The sequence below is a fragment of the Bos grunniens genome, chromosome 11, assembly GCF_055505025.1.
Source record: "Bos grunniens cultivar Pamir isolate PY7600 chromosome 11, Bosgru_T2T1.0, whole genome shotgun sequence".
NCBI lineage: Eukaryota > Metazoa > Chordata > Mammalia > Artiodactyla > Bovidae > Bos > Bos grunniens.
This window is the reverse complement of record NC_141175.1, coordinates 104,043,345-104,064,461: the sequence shown is the minus strand read 5'-3', so window position 1 is coordinate 104,064,461 and position 21,117 is coordinate 104,043,345. Positions and strand designations below refer to the sequence as shown.

The window sequence follows — 21,117 nt, the reverse complement described above, 5'->3', positions numbered from 1 at the left end:
GCACTTCCAAAAGTATTGCCACATTACAGATTACGAGGCTGAGACTTTAATTATCTCCAAAGTCCTGCTCCTCCTAATAATGGCTTGCCTTGGATTTCTTATTAATACTACTCTGAGACAGTCCTCTGGTTAATTAAGCACTTATTAAATGCCTTGTGTGTGCTTTGGAGTCTCAATAGGGGTGAGGAGGAAATTCAAAAGGAATAGAAGACAAAGTTCCTATTCAGGGAACCCCAATAGGATCTCAGTTTAAGGTTTAAGAATTGCCCACCTACACTCAATCTTCTTCTTCCCTTAAGTCACACCTTCACCTGATATATGGGAAGATCTCAGTTCAGTTCAGTTCACTCAGTCGTGTCCAGCTCTTTACCACCCCATGGACTACAGCATGCCAGGCTTCCCTGTCCATCAGCAACTCCCAGAGTTTGTTCAAATTCATGTCCATCGAGTTGGTGATGCCATCCAACCATCTCATCCTCTGTCATCCCCTCCTCTTCCTGCCTTCAATCTCTCCCAGCATCAGGGTCTTTTCCAATGAGTCAGTTCACATCAGGTGGCCAAAGTATTGGAGTTTAAGCTTCAGCATCAGTCCTTCCAATGAATATTCAGAACTGATCTCCTTTAGGATTGACTGATTTGGTCTCCTTACAGTCCAAGGGACTCTCAAGAGTCTTCTCCAGCACCATAGTTCAAAAGCATCAATTCTTCAGTGCTCAGCTTTCTTTATGGTTCAACTCACATCCATATATGACTACTGGAAAAACCATAGCTTTGACTAGATGGACCTTTGTTGGTAAAGTAATGTCTCTATTTTTTAATATACTGTCTAGATTTGTTATAGCTTTTCTTCTAAGGAGCAAGCGTCTTTTAATTTCATGGCTGCAGTCACCATCTGCTGTGATTTTGGAGCCCAAGAAAATAAAGTCTGTCATTGTTTCCATTGTTTCCCCATCTATTTGCCATGAAGTGATGGGACCGGAGGCCATGATCTTCATTTTCTGAATGTTGAGCTTTAAGCCAACTTTTTCACTCTCCTCTTTCACTTTCATCAAGAGGCTCTTTAGTTCTTCTTCACTTTCTGCCATAAGGGTGGTGTCATCTGCATACCTGAGGTTATTGATATTTCTCCTGGCAATCTTGATTCCAGCTTGTGCTTCCTCCAGCCCAGCGTTTCTCATGATGTACTCTGCATATAAGTTAAATAAGTAGGGTAACAATATACAGCCTTGACATACTCCTTTTCCTATTTGGAACCAGTCTGTTGTTCCATGTCCAGTTCTAACTGTTGCTTCCTGACCTGCATACAGATTTCTCAAGAGGCAGGTCAGGTGGTCTGTTATTCCCATCTCTTCAAGAATTGTCCACAGGGAACCCCTTTATTGCTTGCTTTCTACCATGGGAAGAAGAATGATGATTTATATTCATATTTTCTATGTGAATATTGGACAATTAGACTGCATTCCATTTGCATTTTATAGTGTTCCGCTTAGAAGAAAGAGACCCCAGGAGATGAAACCATAGCCAACTGTTAAGATTTACCCACACTTGAGATTTGAAATTGCTTTTAAGACATTGTGTTGATTGTGAAACACATATATTCATTGTTCCATAAAAATGTTAGATGTTTATCAACATGGTGAAATAAGTCTATTTGCTTTAAATTAAAATAAAGGAGATCAGTCCTGGGTGTTCATTGGAAGGACTGATGTTGAAGCTGAAACTCCAGTACTTTGGCCACCTGATGCGAAGAGCTGACTCATTGGAAAAGACCCTGATGCTGGGAAAGATCGAGGGCGGGAAGAGAAGGGGACGACAGAGGATGAGATGGTTGGATGGTATCACCGACTCAATGGACATGAGTTAGGGTGAACTCCGGGAGTTGGTGATGGACAGGGAGGCCTGGCGTGCTGCAGTTCATGGGGTCACAAAAAGTCGGACACGACTGAGCAACTGAACTGAACTGAGTTAGTGGTTAATTTCCATAGGGCAAGACTGAGGAAAATATCTTAATATGTAATTTAACACAAGGAACTGCGAATTTTTCCATTATAACAAAAACTACCAATTTCACCACTTTCAATCCCTTTATGGATGTAATATGTCCCCTTATATCAGACCCATATTATAATTTTAGGTCTCGGAATTTTAATCACCTCATTGTTTATTATTATTTTTAAATGATTCATTACTTTCTGAAAAGAGATGTGCCGTGTTTTCCTGAAAGTTCAGCCTTTGAGAGTCATCTTCAGCTTTTTTATATCCTTAAAACTGAGTAGGGATTTAGGGCTCAGGCAGTCAGCCGAATTTCCACCCAGGGGGGGCCAGTTCCTTCCCCAAGAGTCCTGGCCATGGGGAAAGGGCCACAAACTAATGAGTTCACAGTCCATTAATCACCTTTCTTCTCCTGCCCCTGGTATTGCTAATATTTCAGATATTGGAGGGAGAGGTGAGCCTTTCCTCACTGTGGCATGAAGATCTAAAAGTAAACAACTTACTGCTTTAGGGCATGTCATGTCAATATCCACCACACCTAGGGCACAGCCATATGCTCAAATGATATCAGTCTGTTATATACCATTCAGAAGAGTTTCTCGCATGATTAGGGGCTGTCAGTTATGAGACAGTGCAATTCCTTGAGGAAAGAACATGTTAGGTACTTGATCATTGTTTCTTCATAAAAAAATAAAAGGAGGAAGGATAGGAATTCTTACTGGAAACTCTGGATCCTGTACTGAGTGCCTTGGAGGATATAAAGACAGAAGAGACATTGTGCACTTGCAAACAGAACCCGTAATCCAACTCTGCAGGCTGATACCATAGAAAAGCTGTAGGTCATAGCTCTCGGCCCCAGGATGGCCCTGGACACAGTGCTGTGTGGTGAGCTGTGTTGTTAGCAGCTGCTTACTAAAAATAAAGCCTTGTGTTTGTGAAGGATTGACTTAAATTGACAAGTTTGGATGGACTCCGGGAGGTGGTGATGGACAGGGAGGCCTGGCGTGCTGTGGTTCATGGGGTCACAAAGAGTCGGACACGACTGAGCAACTGAACTGAACTGAATTAGTGGTTAATTTCCACAGGGCGAGACTGAGCAAAATATCTTAATATGTAATTTAACACAAAGAACTGCGAATCTTTCCATTATAACAAAAACTACCAATTTCACCTCTTTCAATCCCTTTATGGATGTAATATGTCCCCTTTTATCAGATCCATATTATAATTTTAGGTCTCTTGGAATTTTAGGTCTCCTGGATTCAAGGTCTGGATACACTAATTCACCATCTCTGCCCAATGCTTCTCTGTGCTCTTTGGAATTGAAGGTTGACATGCCAGGCAGCCAGGAATTGCATATGGCGCCAGCCTGTCTAATGGCGTGCAGCCTGAGAGTGTGTCCTGGCAGCAAAAGCACTGAGAGCTGTGGTTGTGGCTGGTTCATTTCATGGGAATTAAGAAGGGGCAGAAGGCAGATGGCTGTTTCGTGGAGAGGCTGGGCGAAGCTTGATGATGGAATCAGGCCGGTGCCTTGACTGAAGGGTGGGGTTGGGTAAGTGTGGTGGTGGGCTATGAGCCCCCGATTGGGAGCACAGGCAGATGCAGGGGCCTGGAGGGCTGGGAGGACAGTGCTCTGGCCGGGTTCATGGTGGCAAACTATTAGAAGGGACATCCGTCCTGGGGGGCCTTGACCCCTGGATTTAAATGCCAGCTCAGGGAGCAGGGCCCTGTTCACTTGACAGTGTCCACTCACCATGTATACTAAGTGCTCAATGAATATTTGCCAACTGAATAGAATAATGGGGACTTCCCTGTCCAGTAGTTAAGAGTCCACCTGCCAATGCAGGGGACACGGGTTCAATCCCTGGTCCAGGAAGATTCCGTATGCCATGGAACAACTAAGTCCATGTGCCACAGTTACTGAGCCTGTGCTCTGCAACTGGAGAAGCTACTGCAATGAGAAGCCCGCACACTGCAACTAGAGAAAGCCTGCATGCAGCAATGAGGACCTAGCACCGTCAAAAATAATTTATTTAATTAATTAAATTTTAAAAGATTAATGAATTGGACTCTGACAACTGGACTTTATGCTGCAGGTGAGACAAGGAAGTTTAACAGGGAGATGGTGTTTGGTGGCAGGTACTCTGTGGGCTCTTCCCCTGATACGTCAAAACATACCTGACCCGAGTCTCACTCATATGTTGAACTAGCCAGTCTGAAAAGTCTGTACCGGCTACAAATGACAAACAGCAGCTTGATGTGACCCCAGCTCCAACTGGTGTCAGCATTCTGGGAGCCTTCAAGTTGTTGCCACAAGGCCTAGGGGGATGTCAGGGGTTGGTGAGGGGAGAGAGTCCTTTGGGTTGGAGGATCTTTTAGGTCACCTTGGTGTCTCTAAGACACAGACCCTGTTGCTGTGCATGGCAGGTCTCTAGATGGCTTATACCTTGATGGTCAGAATCCATTGTGGTTTCATCTCCTCTCTGGTTTGACCTGGAGAATTTCAAACTCACAGAGCTTTCTGAATACTGAAATTTCTTGTGTCTCATCCCCCACACTCTTCTATTTTCAGCAGGGCTGTCTCTTTGGCTGCAGCTGTTTTGATTTTCCAGCTAAGTTCCTTAGAAGTGACCCAGATAAAAATGATAGCCCTTTCTGACTGCCTGTAGGATAACTTGAAATAAAACCTCTACCTTCTGGGAACTTCCCTGGTGGTCCAGTGGGCTAAGACTCTGACGTCCCAGTGCAGGGGTCCTGGGTTCATTGATCCCTCGTCAGGGAACTAGATCCCACATGCTGCAACTAAGACCCAGCACAGCCAAATAAATAAATATTTTTTAAAAGTCATAAAAAAACCCCTCTACCTTCTAAGTTAAGCTTTTTATTGCCTGTGTTTTTTTCTTGTCTACTAGGTGGTTTTGTTTCATTCTGTTTGTTTTTAAAGCAAACCTAGTTAAAAGGGTGCTGCTGCTGCTAAGTCACTTCAGTCGTGTGTGACTCTGTGTGACCCCATAGATGGCAGCCCACCAGGCTCCCCCATCCCTGGGATTCTCCAGGCAAGAACACTGGAGTGGGCTGCCATTTCCTTCTCCAGTGCATGAAAGTGAAAAGTGAAAGTTAAGTCGTTCAGTCGTGTCCGACTTTTAGCGACCCCATGGACTGCAGCCTACCAGTCTCCTCTGTCCATGGGATTTTCCAAACAAGAGTACTGGAGTGGGGTGCCATATAATTCTATTTGTTTATTTTATGTTATTGCACTGGCTTTTTTCTAGTTGTGGTGAGCAGGGACTACTCTTTAGTTGCCGTGCTCAGGCTTCTCATTTCAGTGGCTTGTCTTTGTTGCAGAGCACAGGGCTCTAGGGCTTGTGGGCTTCAGTAGTTGTGGCACGTGGGCTCAGTGGTTGGCGCTCCCAGGCTCTGGAGCACAGAGTAGTTAAGGTGCACAGGCTTAGTTTCTCCCCAGCACGTGAAATCTTCCTGGATCAGGGATTGAACCGTGTCTTCCTCATTGGTGGGCGGATTCTTTATCTCTGAACCACCAGGGAGGCCCTAGGTGGGCCGTTTTGAGTTGTTTTGTTTCCCGATCCCCAGTGTTGGAATGTGTAGCTGCCTAATTTTAACTACTAAACCAGTGGAGTGATAGTTTAGTGGCTCCTTGGTCAGGGGAGCACATCCCAGCTCACTGCTGCCCCTTAAACACACTTTCCTGTCCTTGGATCAGTGAGTGGCCACTGTATTTCCTTGGAAGCTTTCCCTTTGATGCTGAAGGAGTGGTCCACTTCTTGACATATCATTGACAAGCCTGGGGAAAATGGAAAGCCTTGACTCATTTGAGACTTTTAATGAGAGAAGGCTGCTACTTAACACGTCTAGGCTGAAGCAAGCAGCTGGAAGTCAGTTTTGCTGTCACAGGGTCAGAAAGTCCTGCGGGCTCCAGGTTTGCAATTGGCAACAGCCTGCGATATTTTTGGAGTTCCCAGCGTGGAGCTGGGCACTCATCACATTTCACTCCTGGGGCTGTTGATGGCTGCAGAGCACTGGTGGCTATCCATCTCTGTCAGGGATTGTCACTTGCTTCTTAATGAATATGGCTATTAATACTGTCTCACTCGCTCAATCTTTCAGGAGGGCAAAGCTCTGGTGTTCTTCAACTTCACCATGCCCTTCTGGACTACATTTTAAAAGTCAGGAACGTTGACTCTGGTCTGCCCCGGTCTGCCCTGGTGGTTTAGGGTCAGTCCTTTGGGGGTGGATAAATCTCCTATGTCATCTCCTAGACCTAATGGTGGTCCCTCATTCTCTGTGATTGTGGATCTCGGGCATCTGTGGACTGTTAAATGGGATGCCATCAGAATCTGCTGGGGGTGGGGCTGCAGGGGCCTCTATAAACCAGTCATCCCTTTTCCAGGACAACTAGTCAGGGTGCTGTGTTGGTACAGTCACACCAACTTGGATTTGATACTCTGCTCTACCACTTTTGCCTTGGTATGAGCTGGGACAACTAGCTCTGCCTCCATTTACACAGCCAAGAAACAGAAACAGGAGTAGAATTTGCCTGCAGAGTTGTGGTGAAGAGAGATGAGAAAATGTTTAGAAAGCCCTAAGCACAATGCCAGGCACATAGCAGATACTCTGAAAAGGTATTTATCATTAGAGAATAGGGACTCAGCTTACTTAAGTAAAAGCATCAGTGTTCTCTGAGCCAACTGCATACAGTCTGTGAAATAGATTTGTTGTGTACGTTTTTTTGGGGGGGGAGGGTAAACTGTTTTGAAATGGAATCTTTAAAACTAGAGAATACATCTGCTAAATTCTTATCTACACAACCTTTTATAAGCATCCCAAAGCAGAGACTCCCCCGTAGCCCCCACGATGCCTTAAGTGGTGCCAGGTGGTGGCTGGGCCCACAGATGCCACTGAAAATGGGTGAGTGGCATCTGCTAAGTGTGGTTGCCTGTTGGAGTTGCCACTGACCTCGTATCCACAGCAGACAAGGTGGAGAGAACTGTAGGTAGAGAGAACTATAAGTGTAAGAAATGCCCACATGCTCTTTATTTTTAAATATATTTTTTTAAATGTGGACCATTTTTAAAGTTTTTATTGAATTTGTTATAGTATTGCCTCTGTTTTACATTTTGCTGTTTTGATGCCAAGGCATGTGGGATCTTAACTCCCCAAAATCGAACCCACACCCACTGTATTGGAAGGTGAGGTCTAAACCACTGGACCACCGGGCAGGTCCCACCCACCTGCTCTTTGTGGCATCTTGCAAAACTACAGGATGATATCACCACCAGCATATTGATATTGATGCTGTCAATATGCCGCCCCAGGTTCCCTCGTGTTGCACTTTTATAGTCATACCCATCTCCCTCTTCCTCCTACACCATCCTTAACCTCTCAAACTACTCACATGTTAGAGCCAGGATCTTAGTGGAGGCAGACCTTCTGTCCCAGCCTTGGACCTCTTACCCATGGGATGAACTTTGGTTGACTCAATGATTGATTGCTACAACGATATAAATACCTGTATTTAGTTTAGCCATATCATTAAAAAAAAGACACACAGCCAGACCAAAACCTTAACTGAGACAGCAGAGTTCCAGAAAATAAGGCCAAAGAATTGTTAGCACATGAGGGAAAAATACCAAGTTGTGAAGGTGGTTTCAGAGGAGCAGAAAGTTTCAGCTTGGTCAAGAAAGGCGAGGGTATTACTTTCATAGACCGTTGAGTTTCCCCGCCCCACAGTGATAACTCTGGCTTTCATTGGATGCTTTTTGAATATTTTTACTCTTTATTTTATTTGAGTGTTATCAATAAACTCATCTTAAAATATACTGGCTGCTACAAATATTTCCTTTATGAGGACTTATTGCATCCTAAAGTCTGCATTTATGATTTCTTGAGATGATAGCATTTTCTTAGGGATTTCACTTCTGAATCTCGGAAAGAATTAGTGGGAAAAATGGAATTTGATGTTCAGAAATATTCTAGAAACTTGGCCAGGGTGTGCCGGGCCTGCTCAGACCATCAGACGGTTCTGGAGCCTCCTGCAGTCACTTGCTCACAGGTGTTTCCCTTTCAGGAGCTGGGGTCAGAGAAGATGTGTTTCTCATCTGGAGGGAGATGGAGGAAGCTGGCAGCATATTGGCCCAGATCCAGAGGCTGGTGGCCGAGACTCCCAAGACCAGCGTGGCCACAACAGACCATGGTGGGTGCTGTTGACAGGCATGAGTGTGAACGAGTCAATACTGAGTTGTACTGCCACTGATCAGGGATTGGAACTGTTTCCATGTTCCTTACCAAGGAGAGCTCCTTAGTCTGGCTGGTAGGAGCTTCTGAGGGGACTCTCCAGAGCTCTGTTGTGTGTGTGTCTGTGTATGCATGCACATGTGTGTGTCTGTGTATGCATGCACATGTGTGTGTCTGCTGCTGCTAAGTCACTTCAGTCGTGTCCGACTCTGTGCGACCCCATAGACGTCAGCCCACCAGGCTCCCCTGTCCCTGGGATTCTCCAGGCAAGAACACTGGAGTGGGTTGCCATTTCCTTCTCCAATGCATGAAAGTGAAAAAGTGAAAGTGAAGTCGCTCAGTCGTGCCCGACTCTTAGCGACCCCATGGACTGCAGCCTACCAGTCTCCTCCATCCATGGGATTTTCCAGGCAAGAGCACTGGAGTGGGGTGCCATTGCCTTCTCCGTGTATGTGTCTATTGGTTGTCAAAGCAAAACCAGAGATGGACAGTCAAATGGTTAAAAAAAACAAGGTTCTGTTCAGGGACTATTGCAAGAAGGGAAAAGAGACCTCAGTATGGAAGTGGAATCAGTTATTAATAAACATGAACAAGTGGGTGCACCCAAGGAGCAGGGTGGACGGCTGCTGGATGGAAGATTACTGAGAAGAAACATCAGGGATCAAAGGGGGTTTCTGGCTAAATCTATCTGACAGAATTCTTGCTGAAAGTAGGTTGAGGTGATCAGACATCACCTGGGGACAGTTGGGTATGAGGAATTTTTCTCAGATGTGGAGAGTGAGGGATCCTGGATGAACTATCTTAGCAGGATTTTTGCTAAAATTGGGCGATGCAAAGGCAAACATAGAAGACCATGGGCCAAGAGCCAGCTGGAGAGAGGATTCAGAGGAGCCTGAGTTTGGAGTGAAAAATATGGTTGTAAATACCAGTTCCATCATTAGATTAACCTGACTGTCTCTTTGAGCCTTTGGTTATTTGTCTGTTAAATAATTATAATACTGGTCTTGAGAGATTCTTGTAAAAATTAAGATAAATAATGCATGCTTTGCACCAAGGAGGTTCTTGGTAACTGTTAGCTCAATCTTTTCTCTTTCACAATTAGGGCAATGAGTATACTGATTCTCATCCCTGAGTTCTTGAGTTAGTAAAGGATTTTCCTCTGTAGTCACTAGTTTCATTTAGGGCACAGCTAGTAATGATAGTAGTTAGTACATACCTTAAATGTTAGGCACTGTTCTGAGTTCTTCATAGGTATTAGCTCATTTCATCGTTGCTACAATCTTATGAGATAGATGCTGCTATTATCTTCATTTAAGGCTAAATAACTTGCCCAAGGCCACGCTAGAACTAACGAAGCCGAGATTCAAAACCGAGTTCCTCATTAAGAATACTGATGTCCTCCTCTAGGAGGAGAGGAGAACATAGGCAAAAGACTCTCCGACATACATCACAGCAGGATCCTCTATGACCCACCTCCCAGAATATTGGAAATAAAAGCAAAAATAAGCAAATGGGACCTAATTAAACTTAAAAGCTTCTGCACAACAAAGGAAACTATTAGCAAGGTGAAAAGGCAGCCTTCAGAATGGGAGAAAATAATAGCAAATGAAGCAACTGACAAACAACTAATCTCAAAAATATACAAGTAACTCCTACAGCTCAACTCCAGAAAAATAAATGAACCAATCAAAAAATGGGCCAAAGAACTAAATAGACATTTCTCCAAAGAAGACATACAGATGGCTAACAAACACACAGAAGATGCTCAACATCACTCATTATCAGAGAGATGCAAATCAAAACCACTATGAGGTACCATTTCACGCCAGTCAGAATGGCTGCGATCCAAAAGTCTACAAATAATAAATGCTGGAGAGGGTGTGGAGAAAAGGGAACCCTCTTACACTGTTGGTGGGAATGCAAACTAGTACAGCCACTATGGAGAACAGTGTGGAGATTCCTTAAAAAACTGGAAATAGAACTGCCTTATGATCCAGCAATCCCACTGCTGGGCATACACACCGAGGAAACCAGAAGGGAAAGAGACACATGTACCCCAATGTTCATCGCAGCACTGTTTATAATAGCCAGGACATGGAAGCAACCTAGATGCCCATCAGCAGATGAATGGATAAGAAAGCTGTGGTACATATACACAATGGAGTATTACTCAGCCATTAAAAAGAATACATTTGAATCAGTTCTAATGAGATGGATGAAGCTGGAACCTATTATATAGAGTGAAGTAAGCCAGAAAGAAAAACACCAATACAGTATACTAAGGCATATATATGGAATTTAGAAAGATGGTAACAATAACCCTGTGTACGAGACAGCAAAAGAGACACTGATGTATAGATCAGTCTTATGGACTCTGTGGGAGAGGGAGAGGGTGGGGAGATTTGGGAGAATGGCATTGAAACATGTATAATATCATGTATGAAACGAGTCGCCAGTCCAGGTTCGATGCACGATATTGGATGCTTGGGGCTGGTGCACTGGGACGACCCAGAGGGAGAGTATGGGGAGGGAGGAGTGAGGAGGGTTCAGGATGGGGAACACAGGTATACCTGTGGCGGATTCATTTCAATATTTGGCAAAACTAATACAATATTGTAAGGTTTAAAAATAAAATAAAATTTAAAAAAAAAAAAAAAAGAATACTGATGTCTGGCTCCAAACACAGACATTCTGATTTAATCCATAAAGGATGAAGTCTGGACACTGGGAGTTTTTTTTTTTTCTCTCTCAGTCTAGACATTGGGAGTTTTGAGAGCTCCCCAGGCAATGCTAATGTGCAAAAAAACTGGGAACCTCAGCCATGCTTTATTCTACCTGGTGCCCTGCCTGTGTTACAGAGGCATCTGTAAGGGAAGACAGCAAGGAGGCCAGGCTGGCTAGGGGAGAAATGGGGAAGAGGACATGAGAAGAGGGAGGAAGGGGTGAAAGGCAGAAGTGAGCTTGCCCAGTATCACTTGATAAAATCGTGGCAACACTGACTTTTCCCCATGAGTGGGTGTCCTGACTTGGGTCTGGGGTGGCAGCAGCGGCAGTTGCTTTGCAAGGACCAGCTCTCTGAGCTTTCCAAGAAGGGACCCAATCAGGCTAGTCCGGAGGGACTGCTCACTTGTAGGGACACCTCTCCCTCCCCCAAAGGTGATCTTAGAGTCAAATACTCAGAGAGTCCTCTGTCATCCTGAGAGAAGAATGAAAATGAAGCAGGGGACCTGGAATACCCCAACATCCATGTCAGGCAAAGAGAGTGGTGATCCTGCTACTAAGGTGTTTGTTTTGGGGAGCACGATGGACTGAATTGTGTCTCCTTCAAATTCAGATGTTGAAGCTGTAACCCCAATGTGTCTGTACTTGGAAATAGGGCCTTCAAGGAGGAAATGAAAGGTAAATGAGATCGTAAGGGTGAGGCTCTAATCTAAGAGAACTGGTGTCCTAATAAGAAGAGGAAGAGACACAAGAGACCTCTCTCACTTCACACATCACATAAAGGAAAAGCTACATGAAGACACAGCCGGAAGATTGCCATCCACAAGCCAGGAAGAGCTGCTTCACCAAAAACCAAACCTGTAGGCACCTTGATCTTGGACTTCCAGCCTCCAGAAATGTGAGAAAATAAATTTCTATTTAAGTCACCTAGTCTGAAGCATTTTATGGCATCTTGAGCAAACTAATACAGGGAATAGTTAAACTTGGGGTACTCTCGAGGGTAACAAGGTGTTTAGATATTATTTCTAAAGGAAACAGAAGGGTTGTTGGCCTCTGTAATCTTTAGAGGGATAAGTTGTCATCCCTTTGTTTCAATCTAATACACATGAACACATACCCAGAATTAAAACCAAAATGACTTCAAGCATAAATTTTCAAGATGCTTTTAGTGTACCATTTCTATTTAAAAAGGAAAATTTGGATACCCAAATTTCCACTGTTGGATACCCATAGAAGCTTTTGTAACCTTGCTTTGGCCGCAGAGACTGACTTGCTCCTGTTGCCATCCACAGCCCAGTGTTATTGAGGCAAATGCTGTGTCAGCCGAGACCTTGTGTCTGCTTCATGTGAAGGTAGTGGCCTTTCCCATGTTTAGTTGCCAGGGCCTGTGGGCCTGAGGAGACAGGGTAGTCATCTGGAGAGGGGAAGGGTCAGAATGGAGGAGATCCGGTGGGCTGTCATTACAAGAGGAACCTTCATGTATATTAGACAAAATCTCCCTTCCTGAACATGGCAGCCCCTCACCTGCCCCCCAGGCTAGGTGCACTGGTTCAGGGACCAGCTGGCACCTATAACCATAGGATCAGAAAGGCAGTTTCTGGCAGAGATGACTCATCAGCCTGATGCCTGGAGTGAGAAGATGGTGAGGCCACACACACTCTGGCTGTTGGTAATTTTGACCTCTTTTTAATTACCAAGAGTAGTACATGAGAATTCCCTAAGGGAAACAAAAAACTGACCAAAACACACAAAGCATTGGTTTTTAAAGACACTGGATACCTAGTATCAAAGGCCAGAGATCCCTGAGAGATACAGGAAAATCCAAGGTAAACTCTGATTGTCTCAGCTTAATGCTTTGCCATGGTGTAAGAAGAAGGAGCACAGCAAACTTCCAAGTTTGGGAGGTAGAGCTAAGGATCCAGGAAGATCAAGATATCTAGCTTTCATAAGACAAAGAAATAGAGAGAGAACTCTGGAAATCTGCCAAGAGTCCCTCTAGTGATTTCTGATTATCTTAATTATTCTGTGAGGAAATTACCCAAGGCTGGGAAAGATCCACTGGAAAGAATTAGAAAGAAAAGGTTTAGAGCTCATGCAGGGTGAAGAAGAATGCCTATTTTCACCAGCCCATTTGGAAAAATTTATGCCATAGAGCACTGGGTGGACTGCTTGGGAGGTCTTACCTCAGTCATGGGGAATGGCTGGCCTTAAACAGCTCTGAGCCCTCCTGAGGAAGCATCAAAGCAAGACATGAAAGGAGAGAATTCTTTATGTATAACTTAACTGCATCTCAGAACAAAGCTCAAGAAGATTTATAAGAATATAAAAGCATCCAGTATCCAACTAGGTAAAACTCACAATGACTGGCATCTGATCAAAGATTACTAGGCATGAAAAGAAGGCTATGTCCCTTGCTAATCAATCAACATTGACACAGATGTTAGAATTGACAGAAGACAGTAATTATAACTGTATTCCTATATTCAAAAAGTTAAATAGAGCTGAAGGATTTCACAAATGGTGTCTTGAAGCTTTCCAGAACCTCTCCAAGGATGGAAAAGGACTCTACCTGACAGAAATGGAGTGGATGAACCTGGTGATGTACAACTGAAGCCAGGAGAAGAACAGGCACCAGAGCCCAGGATGAGAATCTGGCTCTTGTTCCATTGGGCTGTGCTGCCCCCCTGGGTGATATACATCAAAGCCTGCCCTGCCTAGATGCAGTCAAAGCTGCCTTCAAGGAGCCTGGGCCGGGTCCTCAGCTGGGTCAAGCTTTTTTTTTAAAAAAAAAAAAAGTTAAATAGAGGCAGGGAAGTATTTTTTAAAAAAATACATGCTGAACTTTTACAGATGAAAACTTTTAGGCAAGAAAATATCTTAGGTTGAAAACATGGGGAACAAAATCAATGACAGATTAGACACTGCAGAAAAGAAGATGGGTGATCTTGAAGACATAGCAAGAGAAACTATTCAAAATGAGACACACAGAGAAAAATAACAAAAACAAAGAACAAACAGAAGAGCATCAATGAATGTAGATGGAATTCCTGAGGAGAGGGGAGGAGGCGGAACAGAAAAGTATTTGGAGAAATAAAGATTGAAAAATTTCCAAATTTGATGAAAGTTATAACTTAGAGATCCAAAGAATTCGGGGAATGTCAAGTACAAGAAAATGAGGGAAACTGTACCAAAGAACATCACAATCAATTTGCTTAAAACCACTGATAAGGAGAAAATCTTGGGACTTCCCTGGTGGTCCAGTGGTTAAGATTTCATCTCCCAGTGCAGGAAACACAGGTTCCATCCTTGGTAAGATCCTACAAATCTCTTGGCCAAAAATCAGAACATGTATTGCAAAAAAATTCAATAAAGACTTTAAAAATGGTCCACAAAAAAAAAAAAAGAGAGAATTTTTAAAGCAAACAGAGGAAAAAAAGACATTTTCTGTAGAAAGGAACAGAGATAAGCACAATAGTAGATTTCTCATTGCAAGTGACAAGACAGTGGAGTAACATCTTATTTTTTTCATTCAATACCCTAAACTGTCAATCTAGAATTCTGTGTTTTGTGAAGATACTTTTTCAAAAACAAAGGCTAAAAAAAAAAGGCAAAATAAAGATATTTTTTATCTTTACCTACAGCAGAAAAGAATTAATTATCAGCGCACCTGCATTGTGAGGAAATCCTTCAGGCAGGAGGAGAATGATGCTTTTATGTGGGAAGAAATGAATGGAAGTATGGTTCTACACAAAGGAATAAAAAGCTGGAAATAACTGTGGATAAATAGATGATGTTTTGCTATTTAGATATCTTTAGAAAGCAATTTCTGTTTAAGCAAAAGTAATAATGGTGTGCTGTGAGGTCTGTGTGTGCGTGCTGTGTCACTTTAGTCATGTCCAGCTCTACTACCCTACGGACAGTAGCCCGCCAGGCTCCTCAGTCCATGGGATTCTCTGGGCAGGAATACTGGAGTGGGTTGCCATTCCCTTCTCCAGGGGATCTTCCCGACCCAGGGATCAAACCCGTGTCTCTTATGCCTCCTGCATTGGCAGGTGGGTTCTTTACCACTAGTACCGCTAGGAAGTCCCTGTGAGGTCTATATGATATATATAAAAGTTAAATGTTTGACAGTAGTAGCATAAAAGACAGGAGGGGAATCACAGCATTATTCATAAGTTTCAAAGATGAACAACCCAAATGTCCATCAACAGATGATGGGACAAAAAAAATGTGGTCTGTATGTGCAATGGAATATTATTCAGCTTTAAGAAGGAAACTCTGACACATGCTACAGCATAGATAAACCTTGAAAACATTATGCTAAGTGAAATAAGCAGACACAAAACATGATTACCATGGGCTGGGGGAGTAGGGAATGGAGAGAGTCATTTAATAGGTACAGAGTTCCTTTCTGGGATACTGAAAAAGTTTTGGAGTTGGATAGTGATCCAATAATGTGAATGTGCTTAATGCCACTAAATTGTTCATCTAAAAATGGTTAAAATGATAAATTTCATATTATGTATATTTTACCACAATTATTAAAAAAAAAATCCCACTGCGTTGCCAAAAAGAAATTCAGAAGGGGAGAAAAGGAAATATGCTATTGTAAGGTTCTTTAAAAAAAAATTTTTTTTTTTTTAATTTATTTTACTGTGTCAAGTCCTAGTTGTGATGTGAGGGATTTTTCTCTCTAGTTGTGGCTCATGGGCCTACTTGCCCCAAGGCACATGGGATCTTAGTTCCCTGACCAGGGATCGAATCTGTGTCCTCTGGAGTGCAAGGTGGATTCCTAACCACTGGACCACCGGGGAAGTCTCTGTTATACAGTTCTTATAGCATATGGGGGGTAGTATAATATCCATTGAAATTATCCATCCAGATATCTATTGGGCTTCCCTGGTGGCTCAGACGGTAAAAATTCTGGCTGAAATGCGGGAGACCTGGGTTCTATCCCTGGATTGGGAGGATCCCTTGGAGGAGGGAATGGCTACCCACTCCAGTATTCTTGCCTGGAGAGGACAGAGGAACCTGGCTGGCTACAGTCCATAGGGTTGCAAAGAGTTGGACACGACTGAGCGACTAACACACACACATGTTGAAGATGTGTACTCTAAATAAGGGCTTCCCTGATAGCTCAATTGGTAAATAATCCACCTGCAATTCAGGAGACCCCAGTTTGATCCCTGGGTTTGGAAGATCCCCTGGAGAAGGGAAAGACTACCCGCTCCAGTATTCTGGCCTGGAGAATTACAGGCCTTTTGGCCTGGAGGGTCACAAAGAGGTGGAGGCGACTTTCACTTTCACTTTTCACTATAAATAAATTACCCACTGAATAACAAAACAAGCCAACAAACAAGATAACTAGAAATTGAAAATACTCAATCCAAAAGCTGTCTTGGGATTTCCCTGGTGTGGATGAGAATCTGCCTGCCAATGCAGGGGACACGGGTTCAATCCTCGGTCTGGGAAGATTCCACATTCTGTGGGCAGCCAAGTCTCCTTGCACCACAACTGCTGAGCTCATGTGACACAAGTATTGAAGCCCACACGTCCTAGAGTCCGTGCTCTGCAACAAGGGAAGCCAGCACTACGAGAAGCCTGTGCCCCGTAACGAAGAGTAGCCCCTGCTCACCACAGCTCGAGAAAGCCTGCACACAGCAACAAAGGCCCAACGCAACTAAATAAATAAATAGATAATAATTTTTTTTAAAGTGCTATCTGGAAAAAACAAAGAACAAAGGACAGATGGTGCCAATAGACAACAAATACCAAAGTGATTGACATAAACCTAAGCATACATATGTCAGAACTTAATGTGTATAGTTTATTGTTATCAATGATGAATATACCTTAACACAGCTATTCATAAATAAAGTAAAAGAGATGTGGAGGACTTCCCTGGAGGTCCAGTGGTTAAAACTTAGAGCTTCGGGCATGGGTTCAATCCCACATGCTGTGTGGTGTGGCAAAAAATTTAAAAAAAAAATTTTTTTTAAGAATATGCATCATTCCTGAGGTGCTAAACTGTTTCAAGACTTGTTGTTGGCACATCTGAGCATTCTATGTATGTGTATGCCAGTTACGGCAATCGAACAAGATTATGACTTTTCTCACAAAACGTTCAAGACTTCAGCTCAAAAAATTTCAGGAAGTCCTTATTTGGAATAACCTTCACAGCCATTTTAAGACTCACTAGAGATGATTAATCATGTTGTGTAGTCATGCCAAGATTGGACTCTGAATGCTTGGTTCAAAATACCAAACTCAGTGTCAAAGGACGAGGAAAAGCTGAAAGGTTCAGTCAGGCTCTGTGGGCAGGCTAAGTAGGACAGGGAGGCCAGGTAAGTTAATCTTGTGACATATATGTGATCTAGCATGTGATTCTCCTGCCCATGGATGAGGGAGAATCTTTAAGAGATTGGTCATGGGGAGTGGTAAAGCCGAGTAATCAGGATGTGCTGTGAGGTCACATCTCCATCATAAATGAAGGTATTATACTCAGCTCCATAGGTGAGAATTTATGTAGCATTTTTAATTAAGATAACCACAGGGGAATCGGAAGGCCCTCTTAGTAAGTGACTCTAATCAACAGATGACTCCCTCTCCTCTCCCTTCCCTGGGATATGAGGCTCAGGTGTTGGTGGTGTAATTAGCACTGAAAGTGAAAAGACTTCCCCCTTTCTCTCCTTTCTTCAGCTTTGGAGTACCTGGGCTCTTTGTTTTTGCCTGCTTGACTGCCCCTTCTTTCTTTGATAAGGTTCAAGTTATTGGGGGTCTTCCTCCCAACCTCCATTTAGAGGGTAATTGGGAGCCTGAATCATGCCCCCAGGCTGACTGCAGTGCCTGGTCCTGGGTGGAACTACCAGTCAAAACTTAGTCTCTGGCTCTATAAAATCCCTTCTTAGAATTGGATTGATGTGTTTTTAGGAAGTTCTTTTCTGATCAGCTTGAATTTATCATTGATAAAGGACTCCTGTCTTTTTAAAAGACGACAACCCAAAACAGAGCAGAGCCTGTGATAGGGTGTATGTTGCTTTGGAAATAACTGAATGAAGTTTATTTCCTACTGTACCTACTGATCATAAAGGAGGGAAGAGAATAAAGAAGGAGTAAAGAGACAAAGTCTTAGACTGTAATCAACAATAACTGAAGAAAAACATTCAAAGGGTTTCTCCAGCCCAGCATTTCTAGAAAAAATCACTTTCATTCACTTCATGGCATATAGATGGGGAATCAATGGGAACAGTCAAAGACTATTTTCCTGGGCTCCAAAATCACTGAGGACAGTGACTGCAGCCATGAAATTAAAAGATGCTTGCTTCTTGGAAGAAAAGCTGTGACAAAACTAGACAACATATTAAAAATCAGAGACATTACTCTGCCGACAAAGGTTTGTCAAAGTATGGTTTTTCCAGTAGTGATGTATGGATGTGAGAGCTGAATCATAAAGAAGGCTGAGTGACAAGGAATTGATGCTTTTGATTTGTGGTATTGGAGAAGACTCTTGAGAGTCCCTTGGACTGCAAGGAGATCCAACCAGTTCATCCTAAAGGAAATCAGTCCTGAATATTCATTGGAAGGACTGATACTGAAGCTGAAACGTGAATACTTTGGTCATCTGATGTGAAGAGCCAACTCATTGGAAAAGACCCTGATGCTGGGAAAAATTGGAGGGAGGAGAAGGGGGTGACGGAGGATGAGATCGTTGGATGGCATCATCGACTCAATGGACATGAGTTTGAGCAAGCTCCAGGAGATGGTGAAGGACAGGGAAGCCTGGCATGCTGTAGTCCGTGGGTCACAAAGAGTTGGACATGACTGAGTGACTGAACAACAACAAAAGGACTTCTTCAAGGAACTTGACCCTAGTCACCAAAATGGCTCCAGTCTCTTTAGGCTATTTCCGTGTGATGCAGGAGAACCTCAGGATCTTCCCAAAGCTCTGGGAAAATTCTGATTTCAGCTCCCTGTTCGGGGTGAAAAGACACTTTATGAACCATATAGAAACCAACTACTGGCATTGGGGATGGTGCCCAAAGGGGCTTTTGATGCCAGATTGGATTAAAGTTCAAAAGCCAAAATCAAGCTTCTTTGAGAAGTTCCAGCCCCAGTAGGTTTCAGAGTTAATTTTCTAAAAGTTGTTCTATTAGAATTTGAGGACAAGTATAACATGAATGGACAGAGCCTTCATGTATTATTGAAAAATAATTGACTCTCAAGTGTTTTATTTCTTCATATAGTATTCTAATTATATATCTCCTTAGATATAGTAGTGGATAACTATGGGTAATATTTTTATTTCCCCAACATTGAATGCTACTTTTTAATTAAAAGTATAATTTAAGTCTGGTAGAAGCATAAATGATGGGATGACCAAATCTTAATTTAGAAAGCTCTCTTCCTCTTACCCTAGTGCTTGGCTAATCACCTAGGGAACTTTGAAAATCTCAATGTCCAGATCAGTTAAAACAGAATCTAATGCATGGTGCGTGTGGGGGCAGGCATCAGAGAATTCCAGTGTGCAAAGTTGAGAACGGCTGATCCAAGTGAGTAACTGTAGGGCTACTACTACTACTAAGTCACTTAAATCATGTCCGACTCTATGCGACCCCATGGACTGCAGCCTACCAGGCTTCTCCGTCCATGGGATTCTCCAGGCAAGAACACTGGAGTGGGTTGCCATTTCCTTCTCCAAAACTGTAGGGCTAGTGGACCTAATATGTGGTAGTGCCTGTTTTAAAACCACCTCTCTGCCTAGCACCTTCTCCCAGTCCTCCCTAGGTCCCACTAGGGGTAAAAGCTCAGGGTCCTCTCTGCCTTCCATCCAAGGGCGTGTAGAGAAATGTTATCAGCCCCTCTCTGGAATAAGAAAGCCCTCATTTGTAGCATACACTGATTTTCACATTTGTAAATGCTTCCAGCTTGTTCAGTTTCATCATGTGCCACCACTGAGCATGGAGTCTGGAAGAAAGGGGTACAGTTAGCTCTCAGGGGCCAGCTTAAGACACCCATGCCTCCTCTATGCCCACCCACAGATACCCAACTTTCCTTAGGTGGTGGTAGGGTTTCTGAGCACATTGTAAGTACTTCGCTGTTAGTATGATAAACTGGCTACCCAGGTGTTCTGCTCAGGAAGCATAACATCTCCTCACATTTACAGAGTACAGGTAAGCTTTGGAAAACAGCAAGGGAATGTGCCCAAGGCTAAGGATATTCGGGCAATTGACCTTCTTGCTAGACTTGATCCTATGAGCCTAAGGTGAGTCACAGACACAGCTTCAGGCACCTGAGCTGACAGGAGGTTCCTGAGCCCATAGCGTTGAGATCCAGGCTCTGAATCCGGGATAAATCCACCATATTAACACAGGAGCTCCTGCCCCTCCTTCTCCTCCTTCTTCATTACAACACACTTTCACATAACTTTTCATATTGAATAACTTCAACCTGCTTAGAAAGGCCAAGCAGATGCCATCTGCAGGTGAAGAATTCTGTTGAAGCTCAGAGAGTTTAAGTGGAGTGACTCACCCAAGTTTGGGCAACTTTCCCAAGCTAGTAAGTAATGGAGTCAGGACTTGAACCCAGAGCTCTGACCCCAAGTCTGATGCTCTGCTGACACCTTGCCTTGTCTGTCAGCCACCTCCGCCCACACATGGGTCCAGGCAACTTAAGTAATGGAGGAAGTGAAATGAAAAGTAGCAGGTTCCTGCCTTCCAGTCTTGTGAACTAGTTCTCTGCTAGTCCTGCTTTTGGAAAGTGTGCCTTCTGCAACAAATGTGAGCTAACAAGGAATATGTTTCAGCTTGGGAAAAATACTAAGTTGAGGATGTCCTATGAAAGTCTTGCGTAATATAAATGTCTGATGAACTGTGATTCCACAACTGCAATTAGGAGCACATGAGTCAAATCCAGAAGACGCCTGGGACTCAGAGAAGTGGCTTCAGAAATATGGTTTGAAAGCCCAGAAGCTGTCGTTTTACAACGTCATTGCTGACTGCTCCTTCCGCCACGCTGATGGAGTTGTTGATATAAAATCCAAACCAGAGAACGAGTCGGTGCAGACCAGTGCGGTAAGTGAAGCGAACCCCTAGGTTGGGGCTGCCCTGAGTGGGGCATTGAGGACCAGGGTTGGACCCAGGGCAGGACCAAGGT

The 21,117-nt window shown here is 43.5% G+C and overlaps 1 protein-coding gene across 13 annotated transcripts in view; it reads left to right on the top strand.

Annotated features, from left to right (window-relative positions):
- The window catches only part of VWA3B (von Willebrand factor A domain containing 3B), a 169,877-nt gene that overhangs the window by 38,775 nt on the left and 109,985 nt on the right, over positions 1–21,117 (top strand). For all 13 annotated transcript variants that reach the window (XM_086328085.1, XM_086328083.1, XM_086328081.1 and 10 more), the window contains 2 exons: positions 8,078–8,203; positions 20,857–21,035. In XM_086328085.1, coding sequence (XP_086184211.1) covers positions 8,119–8,203; positions 20,857–21,035 — 264 coding nt within the window. In that variant the 5' untranslated portion in view covers positions 8,078–8,118. The remainder of the gene's footprint in view (positions 1–8,077; positions 8,204–20,856; positions 21,036–21,117) is intronic.